At 42.3% G+C, this 26,979-nt stretch overlaps 1 protein-coding gene and 1 pseudogene across 2 annotated transcripts; one reads left to right on the top strand and one right to left on the bottom strand.

Annotated features, from left to right (window-relative positions):
- Positions 1–2,733: 2,733 nt before the first annotated feature.
- On the top strand, positions 2,734–13,014 carry LOC109748875 (probable sodium/metabolite cotransporter BASS4, chloroplastic). Of its 2 annotated transcripts, none has more exons than XM_020307893.3 (14): positions 2,734–3,084; positions 3,167–3,254; positions 3,763–3,870; positions 3,938–4,005; positions 5,093–5,171; positions 5,315–5,373; positions 5,479–5,547; positions 8,633–8,746; positions 9,342–9,363; positions 9,442–9,509; positions 10,971–11,056; positions 11,842–11,971; positions 12,425–12,526; positions 12,608–13,014. In XM_020307893.3, exons 1-14 carry the CDS (start codon positions 2,920–2,922, stop codon positions 12,674–12,676), a joined length of 1,227 nt encoding a protein of 408 aa, XP_020163482.1. In that variant the 5' UTR covers positions 2,734–2,919; the 3' UTR covers positions 12,677–13,014. The 2 variants fall into 2 exon arrangements, with proteins under 2 accessions (XP_020163482.1, XP_040259580.1); XM_040403646.2 differs by having other exon boundaries at positions 2,787–3,084; positions 9,342–9,365; positions 9,453–9,509.
- On the bottom strand, positions 6,772–8,073 carry LOC120976546 (uncharacterized; annotated as a pseudogene).
- Positions 13,015–26,979: the final 13,965 nt, after the last annotated feature.

The raw sequence follows: 26,979 nt of genomic DNA, 5'->3' as shown, positions 1-26,979 counted from the left end.
GGCAGGGGGCTTTTCTCCTTTTTTTAGCTTTTGGGTTTTCTTTTAAAAACTTTTTGTTTTTTGTTTTAGTTTCAAAAATACTCTAGTCTTATAAAATATAAAACTAGCACCTAATTTACTATTATAAATTATTCTACTGCCACATTAAGTTTTAGCATTTAAATAAATATTCTGTATTTTATAAATTTAAAAAACATTTAAAACATTTATTTAGCCATTGTTTTACTAATTTTAAGGCATTAAAACACCTTATAAAAATGTTGGTTAACCACCATAATTAGTTATGGATTATTTACCTCATGATGAACATTTTAGTTTTCATGTTTGAATAAATATTATTTTGACTTTATTTCAAATTTGAAAATGGCTTTGATTTATTAAATGGGCCATTTGGCTTAGTCAACCTGATGGCATGGCACCATTAGTGAGAGACTACTGTAGTATGATCCTTGGGGTGTTACAGGTGGGTCCCCTCCTGGTGATTCTTCTTCCAGTATTTTTTATATATTTCAAAATAAATCTCCGTAAATTTTCAGTTCATTTGGAGCTTCGGAGAATAGCTATCTCTATTGTTATAGCTCTTTTTAGGTCCAAAATTCTAGCCGTCGGCAATCTCCTTCTTGTGACAGGACTTGCAATTTAAGAAAGAAAGGGCATTAGAATGGCACCTAAAAGTGAAATATAACCTTAAAACAAAGTAAATAACAGTAGGAGAAACATGATGTAAAATGGACGTATCATGGAGCACTCATTATGTTCATCTCATTCTCCTCCAACAATTCCGCATATGATGTACGGACATTATAGCTACAAAACCCAATGACCTCAGCAAATGAACCAAAGTTCACTCGAACAAAGGGATTTTTTTTACCTCGTCGGTGTTTCCTCAAACACGTTGTGGATGCCGGTGGAGTTGACGGGATCACGAGGCACATGGGACGCCGGATTGGGTGGAGGTGCCCGTCCTCGACCCGCCACCACCTTCTTCCTCGCCCCCCTGGCTTGCGACTTCGTCCGTCCGTCGGAGGGGGTGGAGGACGCGCCCGTCCTCGAGACGGCGACCGAGACGGGAGGGAGCACTGCGAAAGAAGTTGACACGGTGGCGGGTACGGCTCCATGAACAACGTGGTTCCCTTGCCGCTTCCGCTTCACGCTGGCGGCGAAAGGAGTTGGCGCGGCGGTGCGGAAGATGGTCGCGGGAGGCGCGGAGGATGAAGTGACACCAATGCAGCGGCGATGCATGAAATCCGCCGGCCGCCGGCTGCCGGTATTCCATGTTGCCGATTGGGGGCACAACGAGGCGAGACGTCGCAGGGCCAGGGAGATCGGCGGCGGCGCGCGCGTGGGTGGGGGCGTGGCAAGGAAGTGGCGGAAATGTCCCTCACGCAAAGACGCGCGTCTGATACAGGAAATCGCAAAGGGAGGGGGCTGGACATGTGCGGCCGAAAGTGTCGATATTTACCGCTTCCCCCAAAATTATTTTTGGGATGGGCCGTTTGAACTTTTTTTTATCTCAGTCTCATAAAATGGTGGTTATTTTAGCGGAAGAGACGAATTTGCAGGATGTGCTAGAGATGCTTTAAGAGCATCTCTAACAACCGCCCAACGCGCGACACGCTAAAAATCAGTTTGCAGCGTGCCCATCGCCTGGTTTGGCGCGACGGGCAACGCTGGCTCCAGCAGCCACGGTAAAATGCAGCGCGCGCATAGCTCCAGCAGGCGTGCTAAAATGCAACGCGCGCTCTCGCACAAACAGTACGGTGCATAGATAAACCATACATATTCTCACATATCATGGATAAAAAAGATACAAAGATATTTTACATAGTTCATAACATAGATAGATAAACAGAACTACGGTGCAACTACATAAAATTAAACTACAGTGCAACTAGATAAACTACGGTGCAACTAGATAAAAACTACGGTGCAGCTACAACTACTCCGAGTCGTCCTCATCATCATCCTCATCCTCGGTGGTGATGTCCGAGGTATCGATCCATATGTTGTGCCAACGTTCATCGTCTGACGTGAAGATCGACTTCCCACCTGCTTCAATGATATCGCACTGCGATATGGCCAGCGCCTTCCGCCGACGCCAGTCCGCCCGCTCCACGTGGCGCCTTGCCGTCCTCTCCGCCTAGTAGGCGCGCTCGTTGGCGACGTCCTTCGGGTGGCGCCGGCGCCACTCCGCCATGGCTCGCTCGTCCTCCTCGGTGATGAGGAGGCGGTGCTACTGCTGACGGTCCTGATCCGTGATAAGACGAGGCGGAGGGGCGACGGCCTGCGCCTGTTCGCGCGTGTAGACGTCACGGAAGTTCATCTGCGACGGAGGTCTCTCTAGGCGCCACGCCGCTGCGTCGTACGCGCGGGCGGCCTTGTGCGCGGTCTGGAACGTGCCGAAGCCGAGCCGGACATCGCCGGACCGGATCTCGGCGTAGTATCAGCCGTTGGAGCACTGGCGGACGCCGCGGTAGCCCGAAGTTCCTCGGCGGCGCGGCGACATGGTGGCGGGGTGGTGGCGGGGGGCTGAAGCGGCGAGGAAACGGCGAAAAAGCAGTGGAAGCGGCAAGGAGGAGGGGGAAATGCACGCGTGGCAGTGTAGAGAAACGCGTGGCGAGCGCCGCAATTTATAAGCGCGCCGCAAGCGGGGCGCTACCGGGCGACCGACAGCTTTCTCCCCCGCGCGCGTAAACGATTACCCCGCGCGTTTGTTTCCCGCCGCCGCTGGAGCGCGAAAACCTCCGGCACACGTTAAATATGCTTTTTACCCCGCGCGTCTTTTTAACGCAGCTGTTGGAGATGCTGTAAGATGAATTTTCCGCTCGCTGACTGAAGCATTGGTGCTGCTCTCATCCCCACCCCGGTTCGGCGTCGCGCACGCCACGCCGGATCCATAGCCACTAGCCAGGGACTGCGATGATAACCCATCACCCCTCCCTGCTCCGCCTCCGCGCACCCCTCCCCGCCGGCCTCCGCCACGGGACTTCACACGCCTTGCTTTTCACTGCGGCCGCCTACTCTCCTTCTCCTCCGCCCCTCCGCCTGCTACCTCTGCGCGTCGCTGCTGGAGGATCCTCACTGGTAATTCCCTAACGAAACCCACTCTATCCTAAGCTTGTCACATGCTTCGTCGTTCAAACTCAAGTTGCTCGCGCCGCCGCAGGTAGGTCCTGATGGCGGCAATCGCGCGACGCCTCCCCAGCCCGGAGCCGCGGCGCTCGACTTCGCGCGGAGCAACTTCCTCCCGCTAGGTGAGCTTCCTGTTTCCGCGCGATCTCACTATGGTTCCTAGTTGCATACTCAACTGACGTGTAATTTCCACTGCGAATTTCTGTGTGTAATGTAATGCGCGTGTACGACTAGTTGTGTATTCTCACTGAGTCAATTCAGGCGCAGTTCATTTTCTAAAAAAAAATCAGCTGCAATTGAAATACAGGTATTAACTCCAGGTTGTATGTAACTTTGCTTGAGTATGATGCTGCCATTTGTTTGTAGAACGGAAAGTTGACGTAGATGCATTTGCTTCTCAAATGCAGCAAGTTTGAATGTTTCTCCTTTTCCCTTTCTCCCAAGACATATCAATTTTGGTTGTTTGAATGTGAACCAAGTACTGCTTGGTATTTTAACATTAAGGTCAAGGTATACAGATTGTATACTTCATTCGTTGCACGATGTTGCTTTGGAGACGTTATCACTATAGTTTATGCACACCTCAGGTCATGAACTTAAGTGGATTGATTATTATCTTTCTTATCTTAGCTCTAATTGGTGGGATGACTTTGGGACTCCTGGATCCAACTCTTGGTTGCCTTGCTCACAAATATTCCCTGTCAAAATACAGCACATTTGGGATATTCGTTATCTCAGGTTTGGTTTCTTAACCTAATGCACATGGTGCTATGTTTTCCTACAGTAATGGATTTCTCTTGCATAGGGCTGACTCTGCGTACTAAGGAGCTTGGCGCAGCTTTACAAGCCTGGCCTGCTGGACTCTTTGGACTAGTATGATGTTTAGTCCCCGTTTGTTGCACTTTATTGATCCACTACGACTCTGGCCAAAAATGATAGTATGATGAACATGGGGACATATGAACCCACTTTCAATACTCAGTCAAAAATTCTATTCCCAAGTTTAAAAAACCTACAAAAAAAATCATGCAAATGGGTAACGGGTAGAAACTTACGTGTGTAATTTTTCATAGAAAAATTATGACCATCTGTGCTTGTGTAAAAATAAGAAAATGTGAAAGACACAATAACCGTGACTATAGCTTCCTTATTTTCGCATTTTTGCGCAGGTCACAAATGGTTATAATTTTGTATGAAATTTTACATTGGAGTTTCTACACAATACCTATATGTACCATTTTTCTTGGTAAGTTTTTGGAACTTAGAAATATGACTTTTCACTCAATTTTAGAAACGGGGTCATATGTAGCCAATTTCTAAAAATTCAGATATTTTGTGGATGTAAGTATGTAACTGTGTCTAGTGTTGAAGTATATGTGGGTTCAACCTTCTCTGTTAGTTTGGACTTTGGTCAACTGGTTGGTGCATGAAACTTAATATGGTATCAGAGCCAAGAGGCCTCAAGTTCAAGACCCGGCCAACACGCTATTTATGAAAATAGTTGCAGCCTAACATCGATCTTATGGCTAAGGCTTGAGGAACGACGTGAGGGAATATATCGCCTGCCGTTGTCCATCAGTTCGGACTTTTTGGATGAACTGGCTGGAGCATGCAATTTTCCTCTCGGAGGGAGTAATATGGTATAAGAGCTAAGAAGATGAGCCACAAGTGAGATGGGGTGTTGATTTATGTAGATTGCCCAATCTTCTCCATTAGTTTGGACTTTTGGTTCTACTGGTTGGTGCATGAAACTTTATCTACGACTTTAGTTAAAAAAAACTCTGCCTATGTTGCGAATAGTTTTTACTCCCTGCATTATGATCTTGATGTTATTGCAGATCACATTTCACGCTAGCATTTGTGTTGTTTACTTACAGTCCAATGTTGCCATTCCAATTTTATGCAACTGTTAGTTCCCCCATTTTGCTGACATCTTTTATTGTTACGTGTCTCATCCCAGGGCTCAATTCTGTTGTTCACACCTTTTCTTGCACAATTTCTTGTGCAAATTCAGTTCTTCCCTCGTGAATTTATCACTGGTACAAGCCTCATCATCATGCTTATTTGTCCTATTCTCATAAGGTTTTTCAAAATTTTATCCTGTCATTTCTTGTTGCGATGTGGCAGCCCATGCCTTTGTAACTGCAACTAGTTTGTTTGATGTTCACAACACATCTTGTAGGGTTGGCTATGTTTTGTTGCATGCCAACAACATTATCAAGTGGAGTCACACTAACACAGGTGCTACTCGCCTCTAATCATCATCCATTAACATCCACCACTTTATATCTTTTTTGGATATCTAGTTCCATTCAAATCTAACACAATTTTACCATTGTTGGGTAGCTTGCTGGCGGCAACTCCGCACTTGCTCTTGCAATGACAGTCATATCCAATCTACTGGGAATTATGTTTGTAAGCACAACTTTGTTATGATATTAACCTTTTGTTTTCAAGCATCGCCACTGATTGAAAGTTTCAAGCAATAAACCTAATATTGAGTTACATACTTAACTTATTTGAGCGTTTGAAAATTTAAATAACACAAAAAGATATTATTCATTTTTCTGTTGTTCAATTTGAGTTTGATAATTCATGTGAGTCTTGATCTCCTTTTATATTTTAAATGTAATTGTTGTCTTGTGTAGGAGCTACAAAATACAACCCTCAGACCTATAGATTAAACCGTAAGAGCAACTCCAACGGGCCGACCCAAACGGACGGCGCATTTGTCCGTTTGGGTTGGTCGGCCGCCCGGCGTCCGCCCTGTTTTAGATTTGGGTCGGCAGTGCGCCCAACGCGCCGGCCCATTTCATGTTCGCACTCAATTTTTAAAAAAGGCCCGCGGCCATAGATCATGCCAGCGGCCATGTCTCATGCCGGCACCATGCCAGCGCCAGCATACAATGCCGGCTTCAAAAAAGATCACCACACAGTTCATGCTGGCGCACTCGCCAGCGGCCGGCACACATGCCAGCACACAAAAAGGGGTGGGACTTGAGTTCGACCACGCCATCGCGGCCCCGTGGTCATGCCAGCACACCTGCCGGCATACAAAAAAAGGATGGCGCTCGCCGCCACGAGATCACTCGTCGACGAACTTGAGCATGTCTGCCTGCATCTTCTCGAACCACAGCCTCTTCCTTGGCGACACGGTGTTGAGATCCACCTTCATGATCTCCACCCCGGTCATCATGCTCGCGAGAGCCACTTCTTTCGCCTTGGTCTTGGCGTTGGCGGCCTTGATCTCTAGCATCTTGGCTTGCTTCTCCGCCTCCATCTCAAGCATCTTGGCTTGCTTCTCCGCGTCCATCTCAAGCCTCCTCCTTTGGATCTCCATGAAGGCGTTCATTTGCTCTTCTTTATAACGCCGGCGCTCCTCCTCTCTTGAGTCCTTCTTGCTCGTCATGCCCTCCACGCTTGCGATCAAGGCGTTGGACGCCGCATCCCGCTTGTCCTCCTTCTTGGAGTTGGTCTTCCCCTGCGGTCGTGCCTTCTCGCCGTCCCCAACCTCCTCCACGGCTTGCTTCCCCCCACGCGACTTGAGGGCGGCATATTGTGCCTTGAACTTCTCCTCGTCTTTGATGACCCTAAAGCAATGGGAGAGGTTGAAGCACTTGCCATTGTGTTGGACCTTGAATGCCTCCAAAGCTTGAAATGCCTACAAATGTATTTCATGCAAGCATATTGGCAAAAGGTATGCAAATGAACACGCAAGCATAAACTTGATGACACAAAAGAGGGCGGCTTGCTAGCATACCATGTCTTGCATGCCGATGCCGCTCATGGGGCGGGCCTTGACGCTCTCAAGAGTGGCACATAACTTGTTGCACTCTTGTTGGATCACCCTCCATCGCTTCGAAACGGACATCCACCCGCGCGTGCTTACTATTTGGTACGACGGGAACTTCTTGCGCTCATGGAACTCGCGGTGGACACGAATCGAAAAAGTTGAATGCTTTTGTTCGGTGCCCGTCTTGGGGTCTTGCCCAATGTCTCTCCAACACTCGCAAAGAAGCTTGTCCTCGGCCGCCGTGTATGCCTTGGTCCGCTTGCTCTTGCGCTTCGGCTTCGTCCCGGCGGCTTGGTTGGCGAGCTCGTCCTCGAACAAAGTCTCCCCTTCGATGTCGCACTCGTCCTCTTCCTCTTGCCCGTAGTCCTCCGGAAACTCGTGGTCGAGTGGGAAGCCATCCAGGTCGATGCCGACCTGATCACGCATGAAGGCCGCCTGATCTTGATCGTAGCCAGCGGCCGGCGTGAACGCCCCTCAGCCGTCCTGGCTTTGTGTCTCGTCGGGATCGTAGCCAGCGGCCGGCGTACCACCCTCGAAGATCATGTTCTGCATGTAGTCCTCGTTGCCGGCGGCCGGCATTCCGTCGAATAGGTTGCGTGCTCCCGACAGCACGTCGGCTGGCATCTGCCGTGCGCGTTTCCTCGCGCCTCCGGATGACGAGCCACCGGCCACCGGTGTGGCGTGGAGGTCGATGGGCGCGGGGGTGGGCGTGGAAGGTGCCACCACGCTCACCTCGGGCGAGCACTCCCCGGAGAGGCAGGAGGCCTGCGGGTAGACGTGGAAGCCGGGCATCGGGGTGCAAGCCGACGCGCGGGGCGAGTCGGGCAGCACCATCCGAGGGAACGCGGATGAGCCGGTGCTGGCCGCGGCCACGGCGGCGTTGACGAGGCCGTGCTGGCTAGGGTTTAACCCTAGCATATAGAGCGCCTCCCTCGTTGCCGCCGCGACGCGGGCGTTGGTGACCTCTTGCTGCGCGGCGGCGGCGACGGCGGCCGCCGCGATGGCTTCATCCCTCGCGTCCGCGGCATGCCTCCGGCCCTTCCTCTTGGCCGACTCCCTTGCCCGCTGTTCGGGCGTTGGCGCCTTCTTCGGCTTGGGCGCGGCGACGGTTTTGCGGGGGGTGTGAGGCTTGCCTTTGCCAGAGGGGGCGGTCGTCATGCCGGACGAGGCGAGGGAGGCGAGGCCGGCGGCGGCGTCGAGGTCGAGGTCGTCATCCATGGCGGGGGTGGGGCGGGAGCGCGCACGGGCGGGAGGGTTTTGGGGGGAAATGGTGGAGGCTGCCACCAACCAGCGGGCTTGGGGGGAGGAGAAGGTGCGCGCGCGCGTCCGACTCGTGTCCGCGCCGACGCAAATCCGGCTCAAAAATGGGCCGGGAATGGGTCGGCAGGCGGACGCGCGTCTGTTTGGGTCGGCGCGTTGGGCCGACTTTTGTGTCCGCGCCGACCCAAACGGACGCCAGCGGACGAAATGGGTCGCCCCGTTGGAGTTGCTCTAAAGAAAGATAAGCTGGATTGTCGATCAAAATCTTGCATAATGATATGTAATGAAGTTCTATTTGTCTTGTCACGAAGAATTGCAGAGACTTTGAAGTTTTTTTTTTTGGATTGTTTTAAGATAACCATCATGTTTTATTTTTTCCTGTACTTTCCACAGGTTAACTTCCCCTGTGTAAGAAAACCTGATCATGTTTCTTTGATCATGAATTAGGTACCTTTGTCTCTTGCAAAGTACATTGGCACTGGAGCTGGAGTGTCTTTGCCTACTAAGGAATTGTTCAGAAGTCTGGTCAACACTCTTTTAGTCCCCCTTATTTTAGGCAAGGTATGTAGCTATTCATATCTTTGTACTCCACTCCATCGCTTTTGTTCTGTTATTTCAATACAATGTATAGTGTAATGAGTGCGGCGTTTCTGAGCATATGAGCCTGGGTACCGTTTTGAATTATCGATAATTATGTGCATATTTTTCTTATTTCACTTTAAATTTTGTAGTGAACATAGTCTGTTTTTTATGCTCATGTGTGTAAAACTATAACCGTATCAGTGGAAAACTTATATGATAAACACAATTTTTGGCATAGTTTAAGAGTCAGTTCGAATGAGCATCCACGTGAATCTGCTGTTAGTGCAAATATGGTATCAAACCTTTAACTGGAATGCACATTGCAACTAATTTTTGTTTCATGACAAAGATACCAGGAGTCCAGGGGTGACTGTATTTGAACTCATCTCCTTTAGGTGCATAGTATTATTTTTCTTTGCATTTTGTATTTCTGTCAGTTTGAAGTGTGGCGGGTCTGGTTTTGAAGTCATTTCTTCATTCTAATTATTTATTAGTTCAGAGCAATGCAAATTTTTCCTGCTCTAGTGCAAGCCTGAAATAATAGAAGCTACACTTATGGTTTGTTCTTTATCAGGTTGCCCGAGAAACCTCAAAAGGTGCGCAGGATTTAATATCTTTTCTTAAATTACTGTCACTTGGCAAGTTCTTAATCTGGACTTGTATTCCTTATGTAGGTATTGCTGAATTTGTTGATGGAAATCGCCAGGGCTTTTCAGTTTTAAGTGCTGTTCTTCTCAGCCTAGTATGTCTCTAGCATGACTTCACTCATTCTTCTTCTTGCATGAATATATTAACTGATTATTAAGTCACACCTGTTTGTTGTATTAGTTTGTCCTGTTGTACACAATTCGGCTATACTAGTAGTGCATCCACTGATGCTTGCTTACTTAAGATAACTAAAAAGGGGTGCGGTTGGTGGGATATTGAAGCTGTTCGAGCATTACACTAGTAATGATTTTATGTGACACTTTAATCTCCAGCACTCTGCCATCTGGGAAATGTATAAATGTAACGGATACCTGAAATTATTTCATAAATTCTCTAGGATCAAATCATTAGTCAGATTATTCATATCAATTGTTTGAAATATATCATGCATGTGCAATGGGATTTTTTTTTTGTATTTGCAGCAATCTGAATAGTCATACAGATCAATGCATGAGAGATGATGCTGGGTGCACGCATACTGGAATTTCACTAAAGAGAAAACAGAGTAAAACACCAAATCGGGACAATGGAACTAATTTTTAGGAGAATACTATGGAGTAGTGCAGGAAACTACAGCGTTTTAGGCTTTTATCTGTAGCATACTGTAGTTGGAAATGATTTTATGTTGACTTTTGTTATCTTACTTCAAACTAGACAGTTTGTTTTGGAAGCAAATTTGTTTACCTTACTCAGTGGCTAATTTATGATTGGTGATGGTAATGAAGTATTTTAAGACATCTGATAGTACAGAAAGCCCTTTTTCTTTTCCATACGCCTCCCAAAGGGGAGTCGGGTTTCATTGCTTTTGCATAACAGAATAGCAGTTCAACACAAAACAAAGCATAAAACTTATGTAAACAAAGAAAAGCTAAAGATTGCTACGAGGCCACAGCCTCCTAACCTGAGCATAGTCACATCAAATATACAGATCACCCAACCTAGGGCCCAAAATCAACAAGTTTAACAAACGGCAAGCACTAGATCACCCAGCAAGCGGCCTCTCAAGACACCTCTCAGGAATTTAATCAGCAGAAGATGACAACCATTTTCCTGATCTTCATTCGTCATCAGACTCCTCAGACGTAGCATTTTCACCAGCTTTAGTTATCTGCAAAGTAGTACCAGCATTATGAGTCCACACAGCTTCATGTGCCCGCACCACCGTGCGCTGGAGTGCCGTCGCCCCATCCAGCAAGTTCCTCTTGTCTGAATTCTTCCGCAAACCTGCCCACAAAACAGCCTCATTACTTGTTTTCCAGATTGCCCAGCAGAAGGCTGTAGAGCAAACGTACAAATCCAACTGAAAAAAACCCGTACAAGTCCAACTTTTCAGATAGAGCAGGTCTACAGAACCGAGAACCACATTTTAGCTTTACAGGGGAAGAAAGTTTTGGGAGTTACTCTTGCTTTATGTTGTTCTTGTAGTTTCTGTCTATTACAAATTCGCCTATGTACACTGATTGGAGGACACTATTTACATGTTTCCATTTCACAGGTCCCATGGATACAAGTAAGTAGATCAAGATCGCTGCTATTGTCCGTTAAACCAAAAGCTTTCGCTATTATTGTGACTATTGGAGTGTATGATTTTTTATCTGACCTTATTGTAGTTTCAAATTTTTCAAATTTTATGTAACTATTGGAAAACGTTGTGCTCAGCATCTGTAGAATACCATATGCCTAGACCATGTTATGCCATTATGTCATTTTGACTAGGTGAAGTTTGTGGTTGAAATCAATTCTTCATATTGTCACGGTTGCAATATTTTTTTCACAAATATCAATCTTGTAACATTTTTTTTGCGAATAATCTAGTAACAGTTGTTACCATTTCTCTAGTCTGGACCGAATATAACTGTATGTTTTCACTTCGGGTAATTAATTGAATTCCTGTCCTCCGGTCTCCTGGAATTATGCTCACAATTTGTTCACCTTCACTCAACACTTGCATTATAAGTTTCATCTCCAATTGGTTACAATTTTATATACTGAGGCACCTACAGGTGTTATTGACGATAGATAATATAGTGATAATGGTACTTTTTGTATACCGGTTACTGGTAGTGTCATTTTGGGCGGGATTGGGCACATGTTAGTCAGTTTACGCTTACTAAATAATCAGCAACCAGTTTGAAATAATATATGTAAAAAGAAATAATGAACACTACCCTATTTTATTCGATACAAATTTGTTTGATAAAAAAAAGAGTAATCTGCTTCATGCTTGTAGTGACTGTTAACTATGTTTTTTTTTGGCCACTGGCGAGTTACAGAATTTTCTGCTTTGGATAGGATTTGTTGCTTATTATTGATGGGAATCTAGTATCAAATCTGATTCTCTAACAGAGGCATATTTCCTGTCACAGGCTTCTACATCTTGCTCTGCTGGCATTCAATGCTACAACACTGCAGGTCTTGTCGTGTCTTAAACAGAAGGAAGAATCAGTCCTTACGAGGAAAGAGTATGCACGAGCTGTCATTTTGGTGGCTAGTCAGGTCAGTCTTCATCATCAGCAGCAGAATAAAAATTTGAGTAAATTGCAGTTGACACCACTAAAATTGACTGAAGTTGCACAAAACACTAGGGTTAGAAGATCTATACATGTAAGACACTGTAAACTGATACAGAATTAAGGCTGCACCTGCCGGGAAACAACTAGGCAAAGATTGCATAATTTCAAAAGGAAATTTACTGCATAACCACGGAATCACTACAAGTCGTCGGGTTATCATTAGATACACAGAGTAGCATAAGAAGAGTCGATGAAGTGCGTCGTGGTGGTCCTAATCATACTACCCTATTGGGGAATGCATCCGGTTGAATCAAAGTGTGCTTGCTAAGTGCGGTCGTAATAGTAAATATTGCTAAACATGAATTTATTACTCTCTCCGTGTGACACCAAATTCTGCATATTCTAGCTTCTGCTTAACTTTCTTGGTGTCGTACAGAAAACATTGCCAGTGCTTGTTGCTGTGGTTGAGCAGCTTGGAGGTGCTCTTGGGGAGTCTGGACTTCTGGTCATCCCATGTGTTGCTGCGCACATTAATCAGGTACTTATTGCACAAGCAGCAATATTGCTCTTTGCACTTGCCAGGAGTCATTGCTGATGCATCATACGAATCGTTTTGCAGATCATTATCGATTCTATCCTAGTAAATTGGTGGCGCCAAAGAGATCAACGATCTACTAGTGCAAAATAGCTTCAGAATTTGAATTTGATCTAAGTGCAAAGATCTACCTGAGTGAGGCTTGACAAATCCATGGTGAAATAGGTCAGGATCCTTATGATCCTAGAACCATTTAGTTTGAAGTCTCCATCAATGTGGAGTAGGATAACGCCAACTATCCGAACCACGAAGATCGTGATTGTCTAATCTCTAGTATTCGAGATCATTGTGGATGTTATTTTTTCTTGAGCTGGAGCTCGTTGAGACTGGAAGGCCTTGCCCTGGCTCTCCATTGGATGCCTACAAATTTCCTACGCCCTCTAAAAAATACAAGTAATATGGCAAAATATACAAGTTTGTATTACAAGTTACCCCCTCTGTCTCAAAATATAAGACTTTTTTTACACTAAAATATTTCTTGAGACAGCGGGAATACTTTTTTCATGCTGATTTGTCTTTAAAAAAATACAAGTGCAAACATTTAAAACTGTATAAGAACATTTTAAAAACCTATACACACAGTTATATACTTGAAAACTTGTTTTATCACACATACAATTCATAATAAATGGTCAACCAACCTGTTAATCTACCAGTTTGTGAGAGAGAAGCATGTTTATACTAAACACTTTGCTTTTCATCATGGTATGTTGCTTTGCAAGAATATCCATCGAAATGTTTTCATATGGGATCTAGTTTTAAAAGTCTCGTGACGATAAACACTCAAAAATGCACACAAAAAAAACATCACGTGTGATCTAGTTTTACTCAATAATTCTCAACTTATTAGCCAATGCTAGAAAAAACATGTTCATTCTAGACACGTGCTTTCTGTGGCTAAAATTTGCGCTTCAAAAATAATCATTGGGGCATGCTCATGTCGGATCTAGTGATAGAGGCGAGGGTATCTCATCTTTCGATAAGATGGTGGCTATCGTTTTTGGTGCGGTAGGCTTTGACGATCCGACTACGAACGCGCGAGGACGTCGCGTTTTAGCAATCGCTAAACCAATTCCGAGAGGTTATTGACCACGCCGGAGCACGATCAACCTGACCACGAAGGTCTATTTTCTGCAAGCAAACGAAGAACAAGCAAGAAACTGAAATTGCAATCTGGATATTGCGAATATAAGAGGAAATCTTTATTAATGAAGGTGGGGTTCTGTGACGTCTTGGTCTGGTCGTTGAACACAAACGAAGCACGCGAAGTTGCAGCTATGGCGAACTTTTAATCTAAACAAAACTCAAAGTCTAAACGATGCCATAAGGGCTATATATATGGAGGAGGGGGGGGGGGATTTCGTGGCCCTTGGGGGAGGGGTCCGAAACCAACCCTATCGCTTTGTTTCCCCACACATATGGACTCTAAAAACAACTTATACTCTGGTATTTCGAAATTACATGGGCCTGGCCCAATAATAAGGCGACGCAGCACCTATAATAGCCTCTATGTCTAAAAAAACCTATAATAGCCTCTGGACGAAATTTAGGAAGTGGCATCTTGTATATTTCGTCCAAGCCTTCATACACTCATTATGGTGGCTTCAAAGTCCTGAAATCATCACTTGAAACTCCAGTCTTGTTTCCCTTGCGCATGCCATCATCTCCATACTTGATCTTGCTCAAGTGATCATCCCTCTTGTCCATGCTAGGCCCTTCATTTGTAAGCAAAATGAACGTATCCAATTTAGGCAGCATCATATTCTCATGAACATTAGAATCATTACCAAGAAACGAAAGTACCTGATAATTTAATTGGCGTGCGCGAGCTCTAGTAATTGGTCCAGTATATGTAGCAGTAGGGGTTGTGGGTGTAACAATGGTATTGATGTCCTCATCATCTAGTCTTCAGTGATCTCGTCGCAAGTAACACAACGGTGAAAGATGATTTATATTTGGATGCATGGTTTGAAAGCAAAACATTTTAAAATTTTAGGAAAAAAATTACGTGACAATGAAGTCATTTTATTTCTTTGGGTGTGGTATTATGGTGCATAGAAGTGTGGTATCCAAACTGAGTCCAAAAGGTGAAAATCACATGTTCACCATTTAACATTTAGGAAAAGAAAGATTCCAATTCGATGGAGGGAATGGATGCACCCCTTTTGAGTGGGGTGATAACCTAAGCTTTGTAACTCCCGACAGGAATGTTTGATATATGGGTGTATATACACCATATAAAAAAATAGTAATTCAATAAAAAGTTAAATTCTAAAAATATTTTTAAAATAAACTTGACCTTCCATTGTACTGGTAAAATCCCCATAAAAATAAAAACCGTCGTTGACTTCTTTTCAAAAAGGACAAAAATTTCAGTCAAAATAGTGTGAATAGTGACCTATAATAGCAAATAATCTTCTTTTTTTTGTGCCCTGAAGTCAACGCTGGTTTTCTATTCGTGAAAATTTATATACTAGTGCAAAAGAAAGTCAAGTTTATTGTAAAAAACTTCCAAACTTTTTTGACTTTTTAAATTATTTTTTCCCATAGGGTATCCCTTGTAACTCCATGATACTCTCCATGATAGTGGAGTCCTCCTATTTGACGCTCTGTGCATTAAATAAGCGGAAAACTGAACAAGGGGTTGCCGTAATGGGCAGCCAAGTTGACACTACGGAGCCCTCCCTTGCTCCACTTTTCCCATCGATTTTTTGCTAGTTTTTCCAAGTTTTCCTTGAGTTATTTTATTTTTCACTTGGATTTTTTTTCAAAAATATATTTTTTAATGCATACTTTTTATTTTATTTTCATAAATTAAAAAATATATTCTTTGATCAATTTTTGAATTAGATAAAAGGTAAAATAAAAACAGAAAAATAGGAAACATAAAAGGAAAACAAAAGAAAAAGAGAAAAAATAATTTTTTTAATCAAACCCAGAAAAATTGACAAAACAAAAACCAAATGGAAACCAGAACCAAAAGAACCCCAACAAAAAACCTTTTTTTACCGGAAAAGGACAAACACATGGGCCAGTCCGCTCGCCTCCCTGTGCGATTTACGGATAATACTCCCTCCATCACAAAATAAGTGTCTCAACTTTATACTAACTCTAGTACAAAGTTGTACTAAGATTGAGACACTTATTTTGAGACGAAGGGAGTACATTGTAGTGAGCAACGTGTTGGGTTTTCCATGAGACCGTGCTAGTCACGTTACTAATAAAGTCATTAATGGGTCATATTTACAAAGTGAGGCACGGTTGTCCATCTCATCTTTCTTATTTAGACAACGTGTTTGGTTTGAAGGGAATTAGTGATAGGGGAGTTTAAGGGGTACTAGATATACACTCTATTTTTTGAGGGAAACTAGATATGTTTTCGAGGGAAACTAGATATGTTTTCGAGGGAAACTAGATATATGCTCTATTGTTTGGTTGTGGGGCAAGAAAGTGAATTAAGGAGGCAAAAAAAAAAGGCGGCACGGCTAATTTCCACATATCCCTTCCCTAGTTTCAGGTGGGATGGATAAATTCCCACTAGTAAATTTCCATCACACATCAAACATGGGTTTGAGATGAATAATCTATTTTCCAAAGCCTAAATCTCATTCCCTTTCTTTCAAGCTAGACGGGGTAGAGGCCGAAACACGTTATTTGGAACGTGGCTTAATGGGGTAGAGGCCGAAATAGCTAGATACATTCGTGTAGGAGTATGTGCTTTATTGTGGGCAGTCTGGAACTGCAGAAATGACTTGGTTTTTAACAGAACAACAAATTTTCATTTTTTGCAGGTTATCTTCCGAGCCACTGCATTGATCCGTATGTGGTCGCTACTCACTCCGACGGAGGCCAGGGAGCGTTTGGTTACTGGATCTATCCGGTGGGAGATGGTAGCACGGGATATTTTTAACCGGTTTGGATGGCGGTCATGTAATAGAATAGGCAATTAGTTTCCTTATCTTGTTTATGCCGGCCGGTTGTGGCGCTTTGGTTACTTCTTCATAGGCTCTATGTGAGCTTTTCTTTTTCTTTTCTATGACTTTAAGACCTTTGTTGAACTTATTTGCTTTATAATAAAGTTGGCCGCATGCATTGTTCTGATGCAGAGGCCGGGGAGTCCCCCCTTTTCGAAGAAAAAAATTCCCTTTCTTTCAAGCTGCCAAACACGCTGTGAGTGAATGTTGTCTGTCTTGTCTTAATTGAATCACTCACTTTTTTTATTGTTGTCTAAAAAAACTCACTTTTTATTTTAATTTTTCTAGTTATCTTGCTTTCTATTTTTATTTCTTGATTTTCCAATTTCCATTTTTGGGGGGGTTTCTCTTTTCTTTCCTATTATTTTATTTTATATTTTTTATGGTTAACAATCTTCTCTTATGTAAAAATATATTAATCTCTATCTGATTAATATGCGATCATTTTTGTTAAATGCATCAGTAATTTTTAAAATTACATTAATATAAATTCAAACTGCATAAATAATTTTTAAAAACATTTGTGGATTATTAAAATTCATAAACACTTTTTAAAAACTTCAAAAACACTTTTAATTTACATGAAATATTTTGGAAATATGTGTACACTTTTTGATTGAATAGACATTTTTAAAAATTACATAAACACTTTTATTTACATGAAACTTTTAATAAAATATGAAATATCCTTTAAATTTAACTAACATTTTTTCAAATTGTGTAAGAACTTATTTGAAATACATGACTTCTCTATCATTATATGTATATCTTCATAAAAGAAGTAAAGATTTTATAAAAATACATGGATATCTGGTAAAATGTGTGAACACGTTTTAAATTACATGTACTCCTTCGATTCCATAATGTAGTGCATATAATGTTTTTGAAAAGTCAAACTTCATAAATTTGAATTAAGTTTGTGGAGAAAAACATTTATATCAAGAATGCCAAACATATATCATTGGATTCATCATAAGATGTAGTTTCATATTTGATATATTTGATATTGTGGATATAAATAGTTTTCACTATAAATTTGGTCAAAATTTGCAAAGTTTGACTTCTCACAAAATCTATAGGCACTACATTATGAAACAGAGGAAGTATATTTTAATACGTGAATAATTTTAAAAACACATAATTGTTTCATAACTACATTTTTTTGTGGGGGATTCTAACATTTTTATGTGTGTATTATTATTATAACACATACTTATTTTCCTGGCCTTGCTGCAAAAATACCCTATCTGGCCTTAGGCCTTTCTTTTTATTTTCCTTGGTCCTGGAATGCTACTTTTGCTTTATTTATGAACCTGGTTTGTAAGGAGTTAAACTCCAATATTTGCTTATGTTGGTGGAACATCAAGGCTTATTTATGTTACATGTTTAGTTGTCTGAATGGTCAGTTCTGTTATGGGCAAACTTGCTGTCAGTTTTGTGGATGGTACATCATGTTTTTAGTATTTCACTTTTTGAGTTGGCTGAATGGTCAGTTATATTATGAGCAGTCAATCATTGGCAGATGCACTTATCGAAAATACTAGTTACATTTTTGCTTGCCTAAAACTGTACGTTGCAATAATCTTGAGGATATGATTAACTCATGTCCCTATGGCATATTTCCATCAATACATTTTAATGAATAGGAATTGGAATATCTTAAACTGGAATGTCAGAGGAATAAACTCTCAAACCAGATGGGATGATTTGAGAGCTAGAATTGAGGAAAGTAATAGTGGTGTTATTTGCATTCAAGAAACAAAAAGAGATTCATTTGACCAGGCTTATCTCAGAAATTTTTCACCTAGAAGATTCAACCAGTTTGCATATAATCCTTCTGTTGGTTGGCAGGTGGACTTATTACTATATGGAATGGCAGTCTATTCAGTGGCTCTGTCATCAGTCAATCCTCCTACCAACTCACTGTCAAGTTATCATGTAATTTATCTGGTCATATCTTTTATATCAGTAACATATATGGGCCCTGTCAGAATGAAGATAGAGTGGATCTTTTTGATTGGTTGAACAATATTGATGCATCACAGATGGACCACTGGATGTTGGTTGGTGATTTTAACTTAATAAGGAGCCCTCATGACAGAAATAGACCTGGAGGGGATACAAATAATATGCTTATGTTTAACAGCCTTCTCCAACAATTGGACCTTGTGGAGATCCCTCTCAAAGGTAGAAATTTCACATGGAGTAATATGCAAGACTTCCCATTATTGGAAAAACTGGATTGGATATTTACCTCATCTAACTGGACCCTATCTTTCCCAAACACACTGGCTCATCCACTTACCAGAGTAACATCTGATCATGTCCCTATACACATTCAGATTGGAGTGACATTCCTAAATCATCCATCTTCAGGTTTGAAAACTACTGGTTTGAATTTGATGGTTTTTATGAAACTGTTATACAATGCTGGAATAAGAACCAACAGATGGCAAATTCTGCTCAAGATGTTGCTGCCAGATTCAAGTGTCTTAGAATGGGTCTCAAGAAACGGAGTAAGAACTTGTCCAAGCTCAACACTAACATTTCTGCATGTAATTATGTATTGTCTATGCTGGATGGCATTGAAGATCAAAGAACCCTCAGCACTATGGAAGCCAATTTCAGAACTATTTTGAAGAGACACATAACCAAATTATTGGAAGTGAAAAGAATTTATTGGAAATCAAGATTTAAAATGAGGTGTGTGAAACTGGATGATGAAAATACTGATTTCTTTCATGCCATGGCTACCCAGAGTTACAGAAAAAACTTCATTACTTCTATCAATGATGAAGATGGAAATCCTGTCCAAAACCATGATCATAAGGCTGCAATCATTTGGAAATCTTTCAAAGACAGATTGGGCAAGTCAATTGACCCACCTATGTTATTTAACCTTGAGGAACTTATTCAGCCCTCTGACCTATCTGAACTTGAGGCCCCATTCACTATGGATGAGATTGATCAGGTGATTAAAGATATTCCATCTGAAAGAGCCCCAGGATCAGATGGCTTCAATGGTTCTTTCCTGAAAAAAATGCTGGGATATTATTAAACATGACATTTACACTATGATTTGGGATTTTTTTGAAGGGAACAGTGACATTCAGAGTATCAACACTGCTTTCATTACTCTTATTCCAAAGATTGCAAATCCTCTCAATATGAATGATTTTAGGCCTATTTCCCTGGCCAGTCTTCCCCTAAAAATTATTACTAAGCTTATGGCTAACAGAGCTCAGAAAATTATTACTTCAGTTATCCATCAGAATCAATATGGATTTATCAAAGGTAGAAACATACAGGATTGTTTGGGATATGCCTTTGAATATCTCCACTTATGCCATCAGTCAAAAGAGCCTATCATCATACTCAAATTAGATTTTGAAAAGGCATTTGATAAGGTGGAATACGAAACCATTATTGCTATGCTCAGAGCCAAAGGTTTTTGATAGAGGCAAAGGTGTCCCGATGTTCCGATGAGATAGCAATCGTTTTCTGTGGGAGTCAACTTTGACGATCCGACTACGAACGTGCGAAGATGTCGTGCCTTAGCAATCGCTAAACCAACTTCCGAGGGGTTATTGACCACGCCGGAGCACGATCAACCTGACCACGAGGGTCTATTTCCTGCGAGCAAACGAAGAACAAGCAAGAAACTAAGATTGCAATCTGGATATTGCAAATAAAAGAGGAAAGCTTTATTAATGAAGGTGGGGTTCTGTGACGCCTTTTTCTGGTCGTTGAACACAAACGAAGTACGCGAAGTTGCAGCTATGGCGAACTTTTAATCTAAACAAAACCCAAAGTCTAAACGATGCCCTAGGGGCTGTATATATGGAGGAAGAGGGGGGGTTCATGGCCCTTGGAGGAGGGGTCCGAAACCCACCCTAACTCTTGTTTCCCCACACATACGGACTCTAAAAACAACCTATATTGAAGTATTTCAAAATTACATGGGTCTGGCCCAAAAATAAGGTGACGCAGCACCTAGAATAGCCTCTGGACGAAAATTATGAAGTGGCGTCTTGTATATTTCGTCCAAGGCTTCATGCACTCATTATGGTGGCTTCAAAGTCCTGAAATCATCACTTCAAACTCTATTCTTGTCTCCCTTGCGCATGCCATCAACTCCATGCTTGTTCTTGCTCAAATGTTCATCCTTCTCCAAGCTAGGCCCTTCATCTGTAAGCAAAACAAATGTATCCAATTTAGGCAGCATCATATTCTCATGAACATTAGAATCATTACCAAGAAACGAAAGTACCTGGTAATTTAATTGGCGTGCGCGAGCTCTAGTAATCGGTCCAGTATGTATAGTAGCAGGGGTTGTGGGTGTAACAATGGTATTGATGTCCTCATCATCCTCCCCTTCTTGAAATGAAGTCGTCCTCGATGGAAGCTCATCTTCCTCACCCAAATAAGGCTTGAAATCTGCAATGTTAAAAGTGGGACTAACCCCAAAATCTGCAGGCAGCTCAAGTTTATATGCATTATCATTTATTTTCTCTAACACCTTAAAAGGACCATCATCATGTGGCATTAGCTTTGATTTGCGCAATTAGGAAACCTATCCTTATGCAAATGTAACCAAACAAGATCTCCAGGTGCAAAGACAACATGTTTTCTACCCTTATCTCCAGCAAGTTTATATTTAGCATTCATACGCTCAATGTTTTCCTTAGTTAACTCATGCATTTTTAAGATCAATTCAGCACGTTGTTTAGCATCAAAATTAACCTTCTCCGAAGATGGAAGAGGCAACAAATCAATGGGTGCACGAGATAGGAAACCATACACAATTTCAAAAGGGCACATCTTAGTAGTAGAATGCAACGAACGATTATAAGCAAATTCAATATGAGGCAAGCATTCTTCCCACATTTTCTTATTATTCTTCAAAACAGCCCTAAGCATAGTAGACAATGTTCTATTGACTACTTCAGTTTGACCATCAGTTTGGGGGTGACAAGTAGTACTAAAAAGCAGTTTAGTCCCCAACTTAGCCCATAAACATCTCCAAAAGTGACTAAGAAATTTAGTATCATGATCTGAAACAATAGTATTTGGCACACCATGCAAGCGAATAATTTCACGAAAGAACAAATCAGCAACATTAACAGCATCATCGCTTTTATGACATGGTATAAAGTGTGCCATTTTCGAGAACCTATCCACGACAACAAATATGCTATCCCTCCCCATCTTTGTTCGAGGTAAACCTAAAACAAAGTCCATAGATATATCCTCCCAAGGAACACTAGGTACAAGCAAAGGCATATATAAACCATGAGGATTGAGTCGTGACTTAGCTTTTTGACATGTAGTGCAGCGAGCAACAAAACGCTCAACATCCCGTCTCATCTTTGGCCAAAAGAAATGTGTAGCAAGTATATCCTCCATATTCTTCACGCCAAAGTGTCCCATTAGTCCTCCTCCATGCGCCTCCTGCAACAACAAAAGACGAACGGAGCTAGCTGGAATGCATAGCTTGTTAGCACGAAACACAAATCCATCATTAACGACGAACTTGTTCCATGTTCTATCTTCTTTACAATTCTGCAATATATCTTTTAATTCAGCATCATGCACATATTGATCTTTGATGGTCTCCAAACCAAATATTTTAAAGTCAAGTTGTGAAAGCATAGTATAACGACGAGACAATGCATCAGCAATAACATTTTCTTTACCCTTCTTGTGTTTAATGACAAGGGAAAGTCTCAATGAATTCAACCCATTTAGCATGTCTACGGTTCAGTTTAGCTTGACTTTTAATGTGTTTCAAAGATTCATGATCAGAATGTATAACAAATTCTTTGGGCCACAAATAATGTTGCCATGTTTCTAAGGTTCGAACAAGAGCATATAATTCTTTATCATAAGTAGAATAGTTCAGACTAGGCCCACTCAATTTTTCAGAAAAGTATGCAACAGGTTTGCCATCTTGTAATAACACACCTCCTAATCCAATTCCACTAGCATCATATTCAAGCTCAAAAGTCTTATTAAAATCAGGAAGTTGGAGTAAAGGAGCATGTGTCAACTTATCTTTCAATATCATGAAGGCTTCTTCCTGTGCGGTACCCCAAACAAAAGGCACATCCTTCTTTGTAAGCTCGTTGAGAGGTGCAGCTATGGTGCTAAAATCTCGCACAAAACGCCTATAGAAACCAGCGAGTCCAAGAAAACTCCTCACTTGTGTGACCGTTTTGGGCCGCGGCCAACTCTCAATAGCTTCAATCTTGGCTTTATCAACTTCAATTCCCTGTGGAGTAACAACATAGCCAAGAAAAGATACTCGGTCGGTGCAAAAGGTGCACTTCCCAAGGTTACCAAACAAACGTGCATCATGTAGAGCAATAAAAACAACACGTAAATGTTCCAAATGTTCTTCCAAAGATTTGCTATAAATCAGTATATCATCAAGATAGACTACCACAAATCGTCCAATGAAAGCACGTAAAACTTCGTTCATTAGTCTCATGAAAGTACTAGGTGCATTAGTTAACCCAAAAGGCATGACTAACCACTCATATAAACCAAACTTAGTTTTAAAAGCTGTTTTCCATTCATCTCCCAATTTCATACGAATTTGATGGTATCCACTACGCAAATCAACTTTGGAGAATATTGTAGAGCCACTCAATTCATCAAGCATATCATCTAGCCTAGGAATAGGATGACGATAACGAATAGTAATATTATTAATGCCTCTACAATCAACACACATACGCGACGTACCATCCTTTTTCGGCACTAGAATAATAGGAACAACACAAGGACTAAGGGATTCGCGAATATAACCTTTGTCGAGCAGCTCCTGTACTTGACGCATAATCTCCTTCGTCTCCTCTGGATTGGTACGGTATGGTGCACGGTTGGGTAGCGATGCACCGGGAATTAAGTCAATTTGATGCTCAATCCCTCGAATAGGTGGTAATCCCGGTGGCACGTCTTGTGGGAAGACGTCAGCGAACTCCTGCTAAATGTTAGTGACTGCAGGGGGCAAAGAGGAAGGCACGTCCTCGAATGAAAATAATGCCTCTTTGCACACAAAAGCATAGCAAACAGATTTGCTAAAAACTAGCTCATCAATATCAGATTTGGTGGCAAGTAAACATGCACTTTTCAATTTAATTTCAGAAGCAACACTAGATGGTTTATTATTAGGCTTCATTTGTTGCTCAAATTCTTTTGCCACAATCTGATTCTCACTCTTATTTTTCTCCCGTTTTGCTTTATTAGCTCTATGAATATCATCTTTCAAAATGGAATCAGGAGTCATAGGAAGCAAAGTAATATTTGTATCCTTATGAACAAGAGTATACTGATTGTTTCTACCATGGTGTACAGAATTTTTATCAAATTGCCATGGTCTACCAAGTAATAAGGAACATGCTTGCATAGGTACCACATCACAATCAACATATCAGCATATGTAGAGATACTAATTAAAATGCACCCGAACAGTACGTGTTACCTTAACCTTGCCGCTGTTGTTGAACCATTGGATGTAGTAAGGATGTGGATGTGGTCTTGTGGTGAGAGATAGCTTCTCCACCATCTCCATGCTAGCCAAGTTGTTGCAACTCCCTCCATCTATGATGACGCGAATAGAACGTTCCTTCACAACTCCCTTTGTATGGAACAAATTATGCCTCTGATTTTGCTCAGCTTGTGTAACCTGCACACTCAAAACACGTTGAGCAACTAAACATTCATACCTGTCAGCATCTTCAGCAGCCATGTATTGCGTCTCATGATCAGAATCATCTCCACCGTGTTCTTCATGTGTAATAAGAGCCAAAGTCTCCTCATCATAGTCACTAGCGGACTCATACCCACCATTCTCAGTAGCAATCATCACACGCTGAGATTTGCATTCTCTCGCAAAATGTCCTCTTCCCTTACAACGACGACAAATAATATCACTTGTGTGCCCTGTTGACGCCATGGAAGAAGAAGAGCTCTGTGCAGGCCCGGCAGGTGTGCTCTTGGCAGATAGTGGTGGTTGTGCCTGCTTTCTTGTATCACGGTTGGAGGTGGCACCTGAAGGAGGTGATGGTGCAGTGGAAGTAGATGATGCACGTGGTGTCCATGATGAAGGTCGACCTGCAGAAAAGTTAGTTCGTGCCAATGCCTGTCGATCCTGCACTTCACGTTCAGCTTTACAAGCAAGATGGAATAAACGAGTGATATTATAATCCTTATACTCTAGAATGGTCTGAATCTCTCTATTTAATCCACCCATAAAACGTGCAAGCATAGCTTCATTCTCCTCAACAATACCACATCTAATCAAGCCAGTTTGTAATTCCTGATAATATTCTTCTACAGAATTTTTTCCTTGTCTTAAGCGCTGCAATTTTTGAAGTAATTCACGTTGATAATATGGTGGAACCCAACGAGTACGCATAGCAGTTTTCAAAGCAGCCCAAGTAGCTGGAACAGGATATAATCTACAATGTTCAGACCACCAAACACATGCAAAGCTAGTGAAAGCACAAACAGCAGCAGGAACACGTCTCTCCTCAGGATATTGTAAACATGTAAATCGTTGTTCAGTTTCTAACTCCCAAGTAAGATATATATCAGGAACATATCTACCCTCAAATGGTGGAATATTCAATTTCAGTTTAGGGAGATGGTCATGATCTCGTACCTGAGGGGGAGCCCTAACATTGCCATTATTTGCATGTGGACGACCTGGTGGTTGTGGTGCTGGTGGTTGCACGTAGTTCTGATTTTGATCAACCTCATCCTAAATCTCCCGCATAATCATCCTCCTCCACATCAGCAACAGGAGCCACAGAAGTATCAACAACAGCACCAGCAGTTTGGCCAGGCTGAAGAGGGACACGACTCGCTCGGCGGAGGGCAGTTTCTCGACGTGGAGGTAGTCGTTGTTGTTGTTGTTGTTGTTGTTGTTGTTGTTGTTGTTGTTGTTGTTGTTGTTGTTGTTGTTGTTGTTGTTGTTGTTGTTGTTGTTGTTGTTGTTGTTGTTGTTGTTGTTGTTGTTGTTGTTGTTGTTGTTGTTGTTGTTGTTGTTGTTGTTGTTGTTGTTGTTGTTGTTGTTGTTGTTGTTGTTGTTGTTGTTGTTGTTGTTGTTGTTGTTGTTGTTGTTGTTGTTGTTGTTGCAGAGGTGCGGCAGGTGCAGCCGGTGGTGGAAGACGCGCAAGCAGTTCATTAAATCTGTTATCGAGCTTTGTTTCGAACGCCTTCTCAAGGCCAGTGATCTTCTCCATGGCCTCTTCAAAATTGTTCAGCACATCTTGCACCTGTTCAGTCATCATTTGCTGAAACTTATCATGAAGCTCCTTGTTTGTTAAGTTCTCCCAGTCAATCTCGTCGGCTTGTGATCCTGGCATGGTTAGCAGCAATAGAAACACACAAGAATATGATCCTATAGACTACTAACAAGTGGTGGTGGTGGGTGTCACAAATCCGTCAAGCAAATCTCAAATTCTTACCAGTTCTTACCCAGCAGCAGGCGGTGATCGGCAACTGATGTAGTCAAAACTCTCAAAGCTTGGATAGAGCGATTACCAGGGAGAGTCAAACGCACGATGTAGATGTATGTGGAGCTGGGAAGGCTTATAATATGGTAGCAAAAAGGGTCAGCAATAATCAATCCAGAGATGCAAAGTTGAATAAACGCTCAACGACGGTACTGTGCTGGTCCTAGGCTAGACCGTACAAGAGACGCGAGCCTAGAACACTAACAAAATCACGGCGCTGCACGTAAACAAGGGAGGAGCACACTCTGATTTTTTTCCACTTTTTTTTCCTCTTTTTTTTGCTCCGCAACAATTTTTTTTGAAGAAGTCTACAAATGTCCCAAAAACTGCCTAGCTAGAATTTTCTAGACTTAGTTTTTTTTAAACTGGAACTATTTTTCTTCTGCGGATGGCTCGGAAGTTGGGGAGTCCTATTCTGTCACGACTCGGAGTATCGCGTGATCTGGAAATCGAGAACAAAGTAATAATTACTGGACTCGGACTAGGACTGGTGGCGGAGATGAATCCGGTGGAAACTCGGACTGGTGGCAGATATTTGCAGGGCGATGGAACACGGACTGGTGGCGAATCTGTGACGGAGGTGGACTCAGATTAGCGTGATGGCGGTGGATATGTGGTATATGGTAGCGGCGATGACGATGGTGGTATATGGCAGCGGTGATGACGATGATGGTATATGGCAGCGGTGATGATGATGGTGGTATATGGCAACGGTGATGACAATGGTGGTATATGGCAGCGATGATGACGATGGTGCGGCGACGGCGTGACAACTTGTGAACAGAACTCGAAACTCTAAAGTACTAGACGCTAGGACCAGCAACTTGACACGACGATGCAACCGCAAATTCAACAAAGCAAATACAGAAAAGATTATGCAGAGGCTCAGATTGGTTCG

The sequence above is a fragment of the Aegilops tauschii genome, chromosome 3, assembly GCF_002575655.3.
Source record: "Aegilops tauschii subsp. strangulata cultivar AL8/78 chromosome 3, Aet v6.0, whole genome shotgun sequence".
Lineage (NCBI taxonomy): Eukaryota > Viridiplantae > Streptophyta > Magnoliopsida > Poales > Poaceae > Aegilops > Aegilops tauschii.
The sequence above is the reverse complement of the archived record's forward strand: the minus strand, read 5'-3'. Positions and strand labels throughout refer to the sequence as shown.